General features: G+C 43.9%; 1 protein-coding gene across 5 annotated transcripts; it reads right to left on the bottom strand.

The window, feature by feature from the left end:
- Positions 1-855: 855 nt before the first annotated feature.
- Positions 856-13,064, bottom strand: LOC309526327 (UPF0575 protein C19orf67 homolog). 5 transcript variants are annotated; one of them, XR_014216725.1, is made up of 8 exons: positions 11,493-11,727; positions 8,386-8,687; positions 7,229-7,373; positions 5,011-5,111; positions 3,818-4,003; positions 3,459-3,581; positions 1,081-1,585; positions 856-1,026 (listed from the first exon to the last, which is right to left on the bottom strand). XR_014216725.1 is itself a non-coding variant. In XM_082212250.1 (7 exons), exons 2-7 carry the CDS (start codon positions 8,661-8,663, stop codon positions 1,411-1,413), a joined length of 1,008 nt encoding a protein of 335 aa, XP_082068376.1. In that variant the 5' UTR covers positions 8,664-8,687; positions 11,743-13,064; the 3' UTR covers positions 856-1,410. The 5 variants fall into 5 exon arrangements, 4 of the variants coding, with proteins under 4 accessions (XP_082068376.1, XP_082068377.1, XP_082068374.1 ...); XM_082212250.1 differs by lacking the exon at positions 11,493-11,727 and adding an exon at positions 11,743-13,064 and having other exon boundaries at positions 856-1,585; XM_082212251.1 differs by having other exon boundaries at positions 856-1,585; positions 7,229-7,370; positions 11,493-11,731.
- Between the last annotated feature and the right edge of the window lie 1,420 nt (positions 13,065-14,484).

Raw genomic sequence — 14,484 nt, 5'->3', positions numbered from 1 at the left:
GGAAATGTAATGAGACTGAAGGTACATTCTTTCACCTTTGGTGGATGTGCCCAAGGATTAAGACATTCTGGGAGATGATCTACAATGAAATGAAAAAGGTATTTAAATATACCTTCCTGAAGAAACCAGAGGCCTTTCTCCTGGGCATGTTCGGCCAATTGGTGACAAAGGAGGATAGAACTTTCTTTATGTATGCTACAACAGCAGCAAGAATACTTATCGCAAAATATTGGAAGACACAAGATTTACCCACCCGGGAAGAATGGCAGATGAAGTTGATGGACTACATGGAACTGGCGGAAATGACTGGCAGAATCCGAGACCAGGGAGAAGAGTCAGTGGAAGAAGATTGGAAAAAATTTAAAGACTATTTACAGAAACACTGTAAAATTAATGAATGTTAGAAGGATGCTGGAATGAAGTTATATGGCATTAGCAGAAATGTTATAAAGAATTAAGTAAAAATAGACTGTTAATGGGCCAAAGGGGAAAAAATAAGGTTAGATTGTGTTAAGATAAATTATAGGACAAAAACTGAGAAAGATGGAAAGGATTTGCTGAAATAGCTAACTGAACTAGAATACAAAAAAGGGAGGTGTGAGGAGGTCATCGAAACAAGTAAATGAAAGACAAGATATGAAAATATTGGATGTGTTTTTAATTGTTTTTGTTTTGTTAAGATAAGCAGTGTTTTTTGTTTTTTTATGTATTGTATTGTATTGTTTTGCTTTGTTTAACTCTTTTTCTTCTTTTTGTAATTATTAAATTCTTAATAAATATTATTTTAAAAAATAATGAATCTGAACGTCTCCAGCACCCTTCTACTTCTGAGAAAAGTTCCACACATCAGTAAAGTTGAGCCTGAAAATAGTCACCACTTCTTTATTAAGAAAGCTATACATAGACATTTTAAAAATAAAAAGCTTTCTAGATGTCCCCACTTAGGTATTTCAGATACTTTGACCTGCCTTAAGCCACAAGTGACTAGAGCTCAGAGGGAAACAGGGCATTCAAAGGCAAATGTGACTTCCAGCTCTATCCTGCTGAACCTTGTAAGGAGGCGCACAAGAGCCTCAGTACTTTGGTGATATGGCGTATCTCAAAGTGGGTTGTATCTGTTCAGTGGCCATGCATAGGAAGCCAGCAGAAGGGCAGGCAAGTATATTCTTGTTCAAAAAATATAACTTACATCTCATTGCAAGCACAAGAGGATTAACATTAGGAAGGGGGGGACCTCAAAATTTTTCAACTTCAACACAAAAATCCTAAACTGGCATATCTGCATGCCAATATCTAGCATGACCTCACTGTGCCTAATGTGAAGGTAGCATCTTATGCCACATATGTGACATTGGTGGTGACAGGAGGCAGTGGGCTGCCCCTTGGTGGCATACCATGAAGGTACGTTTTTCACTGCACCTGTTCCCCTGAGCTCACCCAGCAGGAGGACTCGCGGTTCAGCAGACCGGCGCTCTGAGCACTGAGCATCTGCACCAAGAGGTCCGTGGCGAGCGTGTGGGAGGGTTCCTCAAACCCGATTGTCAGGAGCTGCTGGTAATCCCCCATGGGCTGGCGGCACAAGACCCTGTGGGAAGAAAACGCAAAGGGGGTGGTGGCATTCCTGGCATCTGTGCTATTTTTAACGTCATTTGAAATTAGTTTGAACTCATCACTGCTTTTATTGTTTTGGGCTCCTATATACCACAGTTGTGATTCAGTGGTACATAAATGGTTGATATAAAAACCTAAACATCCAGTTCAGCCCCCTGACTTTAATGAGCAGTCACTACAGCATGGCTACATAGGGTTGCCACTTTTGTTCTGACAAAATACAGGGTTGTGGGAGGGGGCGTTATTATTATTATTTCCGTCTGGTGCTGAAGTGACTTCAAAGCAATCCATTACAATCTATTGCAGCCTAACAGGATGGCCTCTCTGGAATTTGCTACACACAAAAAGACAAATTTGTAAATCTGTCTGTTTTTGGCTACCCAGAGCTTAAATACATGACCTTTCAAACACCCTTTAAAGCACATGCACTTGGAGAGGATCCCTAACTTGAGAGAGAGAGAGAAGACTTGAAATACAGGACAAAACTGTATATAGGACATAAGCATTTTACATTGAAATACGGGACAACCGTGTATTATATAGGACAGGTGGCAATCCTACTGGCTACAGAAATACACAGGAAGGCATGTATAAAGCCACAGGGGAAGCCAATGTGGTCTCCTTCAGATACTTCGGACTACAACTCCCATCATCCCTGACCATTGGCTATGCTGGCTGGGCTGAAGGGACTTGTAGTCCAAAATATCTGAAGGGCACCTGGAATACCTTCACCCTGCATGTCACCTTGCACTTTAGCAGAGACAGCTATGACTAAGCTACATTCCACATTTGCCACTGTCAGAATGTGCCCCTTACGAGTACATCTTTTCTTAGAAGCAAGAGGAAATTCAGTGTTTGAAGGTGGTTTGTGGTGTTGTTTTTATTTTCATGCTTGTTTCTTTGCATTCATTCTTACAGAAAGCACAAACCAGCATTCAGGCATCAGTCTTCAGTCATAATATTGAATCGAAGTGCCAAGCATCAGCTGCACTTGTATTTACCATAGTAGAAAATGTGTCGGAAGTTTCAGCCCACTCATCAGATAAGAGAGAAGTCGCTTGCCATGCACACATTTCGAGCTATATCCCACAATGCAGAAATGCCTTAAAATTACAACTGTGTTGGAATCTGGAACTGTTGTGATCCCTGGTTTAAAGTTCTTCCTGAATAACTTCCTGTTACATGTCTGGGAGGGTGCCAAAGATAGTGCAGACAGGAGCAAGTGTATTTTTCATAGTGTATGTGTCTGCTTCACTTTCAAAGCTTAAAATAGGGAAATGATGTTAGATGCTACAGCTGGGCATCTTTTCCAACAGTGTTTAAAAGAATCAAAGAATGAAGCCCATGATTTCTGAAAGAAAGGCACGTCCTGAAGTTAACTCGTGTTGCTTTAATAGATTAAATAGATTTTAATAGATTAATAGATTAAATAGATTAAATAGCTATTAGCTTTAATAGATTAAAGTGGTGTGCAGAAAGAAATAGTCCGGCAAGACTGCTGGTTGAAGGTAAGTGTAGGTTTTAAATGTGGCCAAGATAGCATGGGATAGTGTTAATCTATTGGGTCCGATTCATACTTGAAGAAGCAGGAAGGAAGTAAAGCCTGAAAGGAAGCAATCTGCTTTACCAACAAGTACTAAAAAGAGAAGAACAGGTTGTCTTTCTGTCTGTTGCCCCCACCGGGTTCAGGTAGGTTATTGAAAGCTTTGGTGCACCCCCTGTCTTACTTGTTAGGAGATCTTGAGTATGCAATATTGCTTTGTAAACATAAAGCACATTGGGAGACCACACAAGACTCAAGACAGCCCACTGCTGTTCTAGACAGCACTTCCCTGCTGCATGCTTACCAGGAGAGCACATCGGAGCTGTGGTCACTGTCAGGATCCAAAGGCACCCAGCGCCCAATGGACCAGAGCTTCTGCATCTTCGCTGTTGTCTCATCTCCTGTATCCCTGAAGCACAGGAAGTAGCTACAACAGAAGGACAAGGTTGCAGTTAGGCAGTGAAGAATGGGGATGGCCAGTCAAGCAAGCCTCAGGAAAAGTGGCAGTGGAATAAAACCACACCAAGACCTGCATCAAGTAGCCTTGAAGTGGTGGAGCAGAGGAATAAGGTGGGGAGAGAGGGGGGGTCAGTGCCAGATATGGCTCTCCATTCAGGTCCCCTCCACCTACACCCCATATCTCCAGGGTGTCCTGCAACTCACTATTCTGTCCGGGGTGTTTGATTCCGGCAAGCAGAACCTTCCAAGATATCGAGGTTCCAGCGCATCTTCTTATAGAGGTTGCGGGGAATATGGGCAGCTGTGTAGGGTGCTGGGATGCAATATCGGAAGATGGAAACTTGTCGCAACTCATTCAGCCAGAACTTTCCACAGAAGAAGCACGAGACACTGGTAGTGATTGACAGACAGACAGGTAAGAGCAGCTGTGCATGAGATTGGATGTAGAGCACATAACTTACAAAACACATGCAAAAAGCTAATGATTACATTTTCCAGTTGAACCAGTTTTCCAGATGATTTGCAAATATAAAGCTAGATTGCTATAACTGAATGTTTGGTTTGAAATATATTTGCTGGAAACTGAAACCCAAAGCTAAACAATTGGGGAGAAATGTGGGAGGACAATGTAAAAAAGTAATAATATTAAATATATTTTGAAAGAGACTTCATTTTTAAATCTGCCACTTTCTATCTTGGGGGGGGGATCTAACTGGAAGACCTTATTGGTACAAAGACTCTCCTCCTGCCTTTGGACTGAATCTTGTGTGCTTCATGGTATGCAGAGAGCTGATTTATTTCAATGCTGTGCATTCTATTATTTAAAAATTAATATTATTGTTTGGCATTTATAGACTGCAGGCTGGATCCAACGTAGACCTAAGTGAAAGCCACTTAGCAGTATAGTTGTTCCACTGGTGAAATGTTTACGGCAGTAGAGTATTGCTGTGTAACTGAATGCATAAGCAGGTTGCTGGCGACTTCGTTGCACAATAGATTGCACAATCTGTTGTGCAATGACTTTCCGTTAACGCAACTGCATTGGATTCCCCTGGTGCATAATATGAAAACTTACCCATTCCCTAATGCAAGAACCTTTGTGCTAGCAGACAGGGAACACCAAATACAGCCCTGTCCAATTAAGCATGTGCCTCTGGGCAGCTCACAAGATGAAATCAACAACAACCATCAAGCAGCACTAGCTAAAAAATTAACAAAAGCAGCATGGAACTAATAAAACAGCACTAAAAGCCAGCAAGGGGAGAAACAAAACGGTTGTAAGAGCTAAACTCTAGTGACTAGTAGGCACCAATTCCAGAGCAACCTGTTCCTGCTAGCACTCTGGGGCCACTTGTGCCGCACTTGGGCACATGCAAGTCTTGGAGACTGTCTCCTACCTGAATGGGTCAGTGTCTTCTAAAGAGACAAAGCTGAAAGAAGCATACATCAGCACCAGTTGTTCAAGCTGGCAGGCCAACTGCTGGGAGATCTCCAGGAGCTGTGGGGGACAGTGCAGAATTACAAATTCAGGATGCACAATCTTAGCTGATTGGGAGTTTGGGCACAACACATCCACTTCCTCAAACGTTTAGACTTTTTGAAGTAAGGAAAGTGACAGGCAAAATGCTCTGGAGCATGTGGGATTTGAAACAACATCATCTAACCTCCTTGCAAGCAAATTGGGATGGGTGCTCAATAAACAGGTTGTCTGGAAGTGCCCCAAAGGCTTGAAAGGGCAAGTTCTTGAGCAGTGGGAAGTGAGAGATGAGACCTCTGTTCTTCTGGTTGCATACCCGGACATGCCCCTAAGGGTGAAATGTTTTGTGCCAGCCAAGCTCTTCATACCTGGATTTGTTTATTTAATTATTATAAAGGTATACAGTGGTACCTCGGGTTACATACGCTTCAAGTTACATATGCTTCAGGTTACAGACTCCAATAACCCAGAAATAGTACCTCGGGTTAAGAACTTTGCTTCAGGAGGAGAACAGAAATTGTGCTCCAGCAGCGCGGCGGCAGTGGGAGGCCCCATTAGCTAAAGTGGTGCTTCAGGTTAAGAACAGTTTCAGGTTAAGAACGGTCCTCCGGGACGAATTAAGTACTTAACCCGAGGTACCACTGTATATCTACCTTTCTAATGCGTATATATTATTCAAGGCAGTGTATAGTAATTATAATCACAGCAGAAAAATACAATAATAATTATGAATGTAAAAATAAAATACAGTAACAGAGACAGGCATGGCTGATCAAAGTCTTCAGTAAAAGGCACTTCGACCTTCAGCCTGCCCAAACAAAAACAGAAGGCTGCCAGAGAGGAGGAGGAGGTCTTCTAGATTTCATGAGGCAAGCCCTATCCCTTGTCCCAAGAGCCATCCTTACACAATGGATGGGTATCTGCCAGAAGCACAGAGGGTGGGAAACACAACTAAGTCCAGCGGAATTTCACCCTTGGTCAGCTATGAGTTTGTAAAGGAAAGTGGGTGAGAGCTCATCCCTTTAGTCTGCCTCAGATCTTTGACCAACCCAGTTGCTGACCTTTAATAATAATTAAAAATAAAAATAAAAATTACTGTTTTTACCCTGCTCATTTGACTGGGTTGCCCCAAACACTCTGGGCACCTTTCAACAGGATATACAAAAACACAGCAAAACAACAAACAAACAAACAGAATATCACACATTAAATGCCCTTATATTGAAGTGTATTCCTCCAGATTGTATTGGGGGTCTGAGCCATCCCTGCTCTTTGTGGATGTAGGAATCAAATTTCACATGCTAAGGTCATATTACCTTTTCCCATTTAACATATATTGTGCTAGATTCCTTCCTTTCTAAAAGCCCAGCATAGAAATCAGAGTTATAGTTATACCAAAACTATGGGAGGCATTCTGTTAACAAGTCCAATCAGCCCAAGGATTTATGTTGCACAGCTGGGTTTCCTTCCCCCTCTCCTCCCCCTGCATGCAGCCTGTGCCCTCTCCAAATCTGCTCTGCAGGGTTGGTGAAACACCGAGAAGAGAGAGAATGCCCCATGGCACAAGGAGAAATCTTTCTTCAAGGAACTACCGTACTTAGTGCTACATTGAATTCCATCCCAACGCTCTTCCGATTTCACTGATTGCCCACTTCACCCTGAAATAACTTGTTTCCATAGATTTCTTCTTCCCAAACTACACACACTTGTAATGGAAAAACAATCTATTTGCACAGTTGCTTCAATGAGTAATATGAGATTTATTATTATTTTAAGCAGAAAAGAAAAGACTCTACGACTGTGGCATTGGCCAAGGATGGGCTGGATGCGGACTAGAAAATTCAGGTGCAGTTTTGGAATGCCATACAATAAAGTTTCATTGCGAAGGGGAGGAGGGAGCCCTGATTCAAAGGAGACTTTTAGTGTTAATTTCAGTTCTTTTTCCAGAGCCAAAGATTGTAGCCTTTTGATTCCAAGCACTTCTTACATAGAGCCTCCTCCCCCCACTTTTTTGGGCCTTTTCAGATCAGTTCTGCAAAGGTGCAAACAGAATGTCATGTAAGCTTTTTGAACCAGTTTAGATGAAGCGATTGTGCCTCCCAACTCTATGGGGATTTCCCTCCTTGGCCCAGACTCACGCGCCTCCTCACTGGTTCCTGTGGGGGTCTTAAATAAGGAGTGCAGCTTCGCGCTGTGGATTCCAGGTAGTGGAAGTAAGGCTGGCACATCTGCAGGAACGTGGGCATGGCTTTGGCAAATTGCTCCTTCTGCATTCTGTCTCTGCTGGAAATAGGAGGCCCACAATATGGTCATCACACTGGGAGGAAATGCAGTGACTCTCTTTGCTCTCCACTCCAAGCCCCTCTTCTTGCTGGGCACATGCTAGACCCACACTGCATATTCTGCTACTGGGGAAGGGCATCATGGCAACAACCCAGGGCTGACTTGAGGATTCTGGCACCGTCCAGCTGCAAAACTAGACCAGACAGCCCCTTGGCTTGCTATCTCTCTGGCAATAATGTAGTATGGAAACTTTCCTCCCAAGCAGTCCATCAACTACAGTATAGAATAGCCCAATAAGCCCTGTGCATTTTCCTGGTCACTCCAGTTACAGTGGTACCTTGGGTTACAGACGCTTCAGGTTACATACGCTTCAGGTTACAGACTCCGCTAACCCAAAAAAAGTACCTCGGGTTAAGAACTTTGCTTCAGGATGAGAACAGAAATTGTGCAGTGGCGGTGCAGTGGGAGGCCCCATTAGCTAAAGTGGTACCTCAGGTTAAGAACAGTTTCAGGTTAAGAATGGACCTCCAGAATGAATTAAGTACTTAACCCGAGGTACCACTGTATTTTCCCTGATCAATTTGGCCTAATGGGGGGGGGGGTCCCAAGAAGAGGGCAAGCCCCTGGAGGAGGAAAACTGGGTGTGTAAGTTACACACACACCCCACTGTGTGTAATGGAGTTCTCCATTGCATTTGCCACTTAGCAAGAATCCAAAGGGTACACTAGTACTCACTCTAAATCAAGTCCCACTAAAGCGGACATTCAGCAACCAGAAAATTTGAGGGGATCTCAAATTTTGGTTTTGTAGTTAATGGAGCTACCTTAGACATCACTAGGACTAGCCCAGCCAGCCAGTCAGCCTCCCTCCTTCAAGTCCCTGCTCCTCCCTAATCTGCAGTGGCTTCATAATTACAGTCGCCTCAAAGTGTCTCCCCACCAAATATGTGGCCTGCCCAGATTGCCCAAAGACTGCCCACCTCCTCCCCAGCTTTGACTCAGCCCCCTGCCACCTGTACAGCAGGTACGTCTGGAAGTCCTCTGCTTTCTTCAGCAAATACTTGAGCTTTTCCGTAATGGGAGCCAGGAGTTTCTCCAAAGTTACATTCATTTCTCCAGGCGACTCTGGCTGGGGTGGGGCGCTGCTCAGCCAGTGGGTCTCTGCTGTGGGGGTGGAGATCAGGCAGAGCCCAGGGCTGTGAGGACTGAGGCTCAGAGTGCCTTCAGGGCTGGAAGAGGGAACATCCAGTGAGCCATCAGAGAGACAACTGTACCCTTGCTTGCTGGCCATCTTCAGTGACCAGCTTCAGGGAAACTGCCAAGAGAAAGGAAGAAAGTTAAGCAACAGGACAGCTTACCCATTCCCAAAAGGGCTTTAGGTTTCTAGACCGGTCCTTTGCCCAAGCCCCCCGTTAGAGCCAGTGAGGTGTAGGGGATAGAGTCCTGTGTTCAAACCCTGCTCTCCTCATGAAGTTCACTGGGTGACATGTGGCTATTTGTCTTATCTCAGTATGTAGAACCCGTGCATACTGTTCTGAACATCCAGTAGTGTTACAAATGGGTTAGACGTTTGACATTTTTATTACGTGTTTCTTACAAAAGATATACGGGCAGACCTGCAACATGGCTTTAAATTGGGATCCTTTATATTTTATTTGTTAGAGATTTCTTAACCTCCCCTTACAATAAGGTCCAAGGACGGCTTACAACAATAAAGCACACTATTATTAAAACAAATAAAACAGTTAAGAGCATAAAACAATAAACGTGCAAAAACAAATAAAAACAGTTCCATATATTTTTTAAAAAACCAACAATTAAAAACAGTTCAGTTTATAAAAAATTGAAAGGAGCTCCAGTACAGATGCAGACGGAGATAAAGATCAGACAAATTCAGGAAGGCCAAGGCTGCCCGTGGCTCTGAGCTTTGGTGGTTCCAGCACCAAAGGCAGAACACTTCCAAATACTAGTTCCTGGGGAACCAGGCTGCTCAGGTGATGCTTGTGAGCTTTCCATAGGCATTTAGTGGAGCACTGTGGGAAAGAGGGTGCAGATAGATAGGCCTTCAGTATGATCTAGCAGGGCTCCCCTTATGCTCTTAAAATTGCTTTACAAATGGCGACTGCAACAAAATGTTTCAGTGTATCCCCCCCCCCTTCACCCGGAGTCCTTGTCTAGTCAGAATAAAACAAGGAGCTTTGTAGGTCTCTGATGGGGGTGACCCTCAGGAGTGGAAGTATACCCATTTCTGTTCCCACAGCCCAACTTCTAACACTTTACCTGTGTGACCCTAGAGGCCTGAAAGACTCACACCTGGGCATTTTTTAGCTGAGGTTGTAAGATTGGGGCTTGGTCATGAGAGGGTTAATAGACTGCTACAGGAACTGTTGGGAACTTTCTGATTGTTGGTGGACAAGTGGTGGAGCCCTTCATTTGTTAGGGAAATTACAGGTAAATGGCACACAATGAGGAGGTGCTAGCCGGGGAGATAGGCAAGAGTCATTTTGGCCAAAGGCATCCTTTTCTGTCTCCTCTAATCTAATCTGTGTCTGGGAAAGAGAACAAAGGAGGTGGGCTGAGGTTAGACTGGGGTCAGGGGAGACACACAGGGAGAAGGCTGAGCTGAGGTTTTTGGGCTGCTTAAGCATCTCTGGGGATCTGACATGGGTACCTTGGCATTTGCTTTGTTGGCATCTTTGTGCGGTCTGCCTTTACCTATCAGTTTGTAAATAAACTCAGGTATTAAGTCTCCACAGCAGAACCCACCTTTAAATGACAGTTCTGGAACTTGGGAGGAAAGCTCTAGAATGAAAGTGCTCAACTGAAACTAATTAAAAAGTTGAATTTTATTCATTTGGGTCTGAATTGAGACAATGGTTTCCTGTCCCGGTGCAAGTGCTCATTTACTCAGATGATTCTGTCGTCACAGCTGCTATGATAGGCCATTTTGCAAGCATTTACATTATGCCTGAATTGTCACAGAGTGTACTTGTTACATTCTATTCTGCTGCCATTTAATGCCTGCCTTTACACATACACCCCTTTGAATTAGGAATGGTGAGTCAGGCCAAAATGGTGAGTGGGACAAAAGTTGATAGGGTATAGGGCCTCACACAGAGACTGCCATTTCTCCCTGCTGGCAGGCAGCAAAATAAAGCAATCAGAGCAGCAAACAGGTAGGAACTGATTCCTATCATTGTTTTTTTTGTTTCTATGGAAGCCGCCCAGAGTGGCTGGGGAAACCCAGCCAGATGGGCAGGGTACAAATAATAAATTATTATTATTATTATTATTATTTTCATACTAGTAAATGGTTAACCGGCTGAATTTCTGCCTTTCATACAGCTGTTAAAGGAACAATAATTAATAGATAAGGTTGTCAATGGCTGCCATCTATGATGGCTGTGCTCTGCCTTCATAATCCACCTCAGTACTTGATTACTGCAGTGCACTCAGTGTGGAGCTACCCTGGGACCTGGTCCAGAAGCTGCAGCTGTGGCTCAACTGTTGGTGGGGACAGACTACTACCACCAGCACATAATTCCAGTGCTGAAAAGCTTGTACTGGCTGCCTATACATTAATGGGCCAAGTATTAACTGACAAGGCCCCTAACAACTTGGGTTCAGGATACCCTTACTTAGGGGCAGACATTGGTAATCTTTGGTAACATGGCACCCTGTGCGAGGCCAAATTTGGCCCCTCCAAAAGGATCTTCTCAATTTTGTGCCCCCTTGGCTCGGGGGAACGACCTGTATTGTCCTAAATCTGGCACTGCCTTATTTCTTATATTCTGGAGATATCACTGTGATCTTTCCGGGGTGTGTGTGTCTCCGTTAGTAGTCCCCCATGTTTCGGAGGAACGGTTCATCTCCACCAGGAGCCATGCGAGGGTCCAATTCTGTGGAACTCACTCCTGACAGGAAATCAGACAATTTCCTTCCTTGTTGAACTTGCTTTCTGCTTCAGCAGGCATTTTAAGTTGTTTGTGCTATCTATGGTTTTCAGACTGATAGATTGTTTTAGTGCTTGTGGTGGGGGAAAGTAGGCTAGAAATATTGGAAATAAACAAAATATGCAAATCCCCCAATTTTAATGCCTACCCCCCTCTACAATACTCACTACAAGGTGTCAGAAGCCTGAAGAGGCCAGTGCCCTCCCTCCCTTTGAGATGGGTGTTTTTTTAACTGACTTCCTAACATTCTATGTTCAACTGCTCTCAACCATAGAGTTAAATCAATAAGCCTGCATAGGCTTCTGGTTTCTTTGCAGCCTCCTGCCCTCCCACCTGCCCGCTCCATCTCTGTAGGATTATGGAGCAGTAGATATCTTTGTGTCGGTTGGGAACCTGTTGAAGAAAATGGAGGCATACCTGCCGCAGATACTGAGACTAGTCCACACACTGCTAAGGTTATAACTGTGATGGCCCCACACGTGGCCAACTTGGACTTTTCTAGAAAGTTATGACCATCAGGGTTCACCTGGAGGGGGCCCATCCTAGCTAATAGCCTTTTTGCCACCTCTGGTGGCAACATGTTCCACCCAGGCAGGGCTTCCTCCTCCTCATTTCAGAATCCAGAACAGGTGACACAATCATAGTGATGAGAAAGGCTAGACGTATGGCTGCATGTGGACCACTCTTCAAGAATGCAAGTGCACAGCTAAGAAACCCGTTTTCTCCTTTGAGTGTCAACATATTGTCCCTGCAATGACTGAACAGCACATATTATTGTATGAAAGGCGGCTGGGTAATCCTGAATCGGTCACACCTTTACAAGCTCTGCATCCTACTGTTCCTGCACTAAAACAGAATAGCTTCACCCAGCACCACCTAATAACTGAATTATAAAAAGGAAGTTCTCTCTGAACAATATGACAAATACCTTCCTGGTCTGTTTGTATTCACTGCAGCTTCCCAAAGGTTCACAGCCGGGACTTGAGAGTTATCAGCTTCACCATAACTATAAAGCACTAATGGCCTAAGTAAACATTGCATAAAAATGTATGCAATAAAACTGTGGTGCATGGAGTTTTTAAAAGCAAGAAGTTGCTTTAGGGGGAGGCAGCTTAGAGCACCGGGGGAAGGAAGTGCTGAATTTCTTTTCCCCACCCAGTCTTTCTCTGCTGCAATCAGCCACTGCTGCCCCAATCAGCTGCAGCTCCTCCTAGAATCCAGGTGTGCTTGCAAGGATAAATACATGTTTGGAACTCCATGATGGGAGCCCCTGATTTGGAATGAAGAAGTGGCAACATTTCCTCCACCTGCTGAAAATCCTCTCTGAAGTGGCTTCTCTCTTTAAAATCAAAACAGAGAGGCTTTGTTACTCCCACGTCTTGGTGTGTGGCACCAAGATTGGCTCTAAGTAAAGAGAGATTGATTCCTCTGGCCACAGATTGAAATTTACAGCAAAGGGCCAACTCTATTGTCTCAATGATGTATCAACTTCCTGTTTAGGTAACAGGTCTAATTAAAACAGCAGCAACTATCCTGGGATACATTTAGATCCAGCAGGAAGGCAGAAGTGGGAAAAGGCAGACATGGAGCGAAACTCATGACCAGGGCCATGCACCCCAGCAGGCATTGTTCATGTGCTTATGCTCTGCACATGTGATGCATGCTGGTTGGCACCCTTGTAGTGTTTGTTTGCATAGGTAACATGCAGCCATCAGACAGCGTGGTGAGGGAGCTGCATTGAGAAACTGGAGGCTGGAGCTGTGTGTGCCCTGTACCCAGTGTGGTGTAGTGGTTAAGAGCGACAGACCTGTAATCTGGTGAACCGTCTTCGCGTCTCCGCTCCTCCACATGCAGCTGCTGGGTGACCTTGGGCTAGTCACACTTCTCTGAAGTCTCTCAGCCCCATTCACCTCACAGAGTGTTTGTTGTGGGGGAGGAAGGGAAAGGAGAATGTTAGCTGCTTTGAGACTCCTGAAGGGGTGTGAAAGGCGGGATATCAAATCCAAACTCTTCTACTCTTCTTCTACCTGCCTCAGCTAAACTGCTACCTCCAGGAGTGATGGAGAATTCTGCTTTTATCAGGTGTTGGCAGTTTAGTTCACTTGGCTTCTGGACATGGGGGGTGGACACATTTTCCTTTACTTTCAAAAGCAAAATGCTTTGGAGAAGTAGTGAGGATGTCACAGGATTCAGATTGAAAAAAGGGGGGTGCGCGCGAATTGCTAATTGATGTTTGCTTATTTACCCAACTGGAAGTAAATCCAGCGAATAAGATTTGCATTCACTGTTGTTATGGTTTTCAGCCTGCAGATATGATTGATGATTCCTTCCCCGTTTTCATTCCATTTCCTTTGCCCTGAAGTGAATGGTGTGGAGTAACATAACTGAATATATAAAATTCTGCCACAGTGGGCAAGGAGCCAAACCACATAGTTTTTGTCAGAAGACGAACTACAACAAAACCAGAACCAGCACTGCATACAGCCTTCACAGGTTGGAACTGAAATCAATGTCTTCTTACATCCCGAGAACAAATTTTGTTCCAGTACCTCACTGAATTCGCAAGGGGAAGTGTAGCAGGGAAAAGTTGCATAGGTTCCACCCTGCTTATATCTTGAGCAAAATAGGAGCCAAGCATTCATTTCCCAACTTCATCTTCCATAGAAGAGGAAGGCAGTGGAGGTTTAATTTGGGATCTAAGCCTCTGGTTATCTCCTTTCTTTTCTTGTATTATATACTAGCTGCTAAGGGCTGAGCTATCACAATGACAGCGTGCACACACTGTCCCTTTAAAGCACATCCAAAACACATTAGTTAATGATAATTAAGAGTAATAAGAAATGCAGAATAAGTGATAAAGAATGGAAAATCATCAGAGGTGTTGACGGAAGTCTAAAATATTGTATAAGAAAAGAAGTTAGGTTATATGATTGTTGGAAATGATATGTTAAAAAACCCTAATAAAAATGTATAAAACAACAACAAAGAGTTACAATTCCTAGCAACCCTTAACAAACTAGTGTTCAGAATTCTTTGAGGGAAAGTTGTTGTTTTGGATGTGCTTTAAAGGGATAGCATTTACAGGTTTTAGGAGGGTGGGTCTAACTTACATCTCCCAGAATGCTTCCATGAACTTTTAAATTTGCATTTGAGCCCTTG

The sequence above is a fragment of the Podarcis vaucheri genome, assembly GCF_965113315.1.
Source record: "Podarcis vaucheri genome assembly, chromosome: 2".
In the NCBI taxonomy this organism is placed as follows: Eukaryota; Metazoa; Chordata; class Lepidosauria; order Squamata; family Lacertidae; genus Podarcis; species Podarcis vaucheri.
Note: the sequence above shows the minus strand (reverse complement) of the source record. Positions and strands in the feature narration are given on the sequence as shown.

Bases quoted from the DNA above. Each gene is read 5' to 3' on its own strand.
- LOC309526327 (XM_082212250.1), bottom strand. From the start codon at position 8,663: ATGGCCAGCAAGCAAGGGTACAGTTGTCTCTCTGATGGCTCACTGGAT. The intron at 4,004-5,010 runs GTAGGAGACAGT...AATCACTACCAG, and splicing joins GAAGACACTGACCCATTCAG to TGTCTCGTGCTTCTTCTGTG. The intron at 3,582-3,817 runs GTGAGTTGCAGG...CTTCTGTTGTAG, and splicing joins CAAACACCCCGGACAGAATA to CTACTTCCTGTGCTTCAGGG.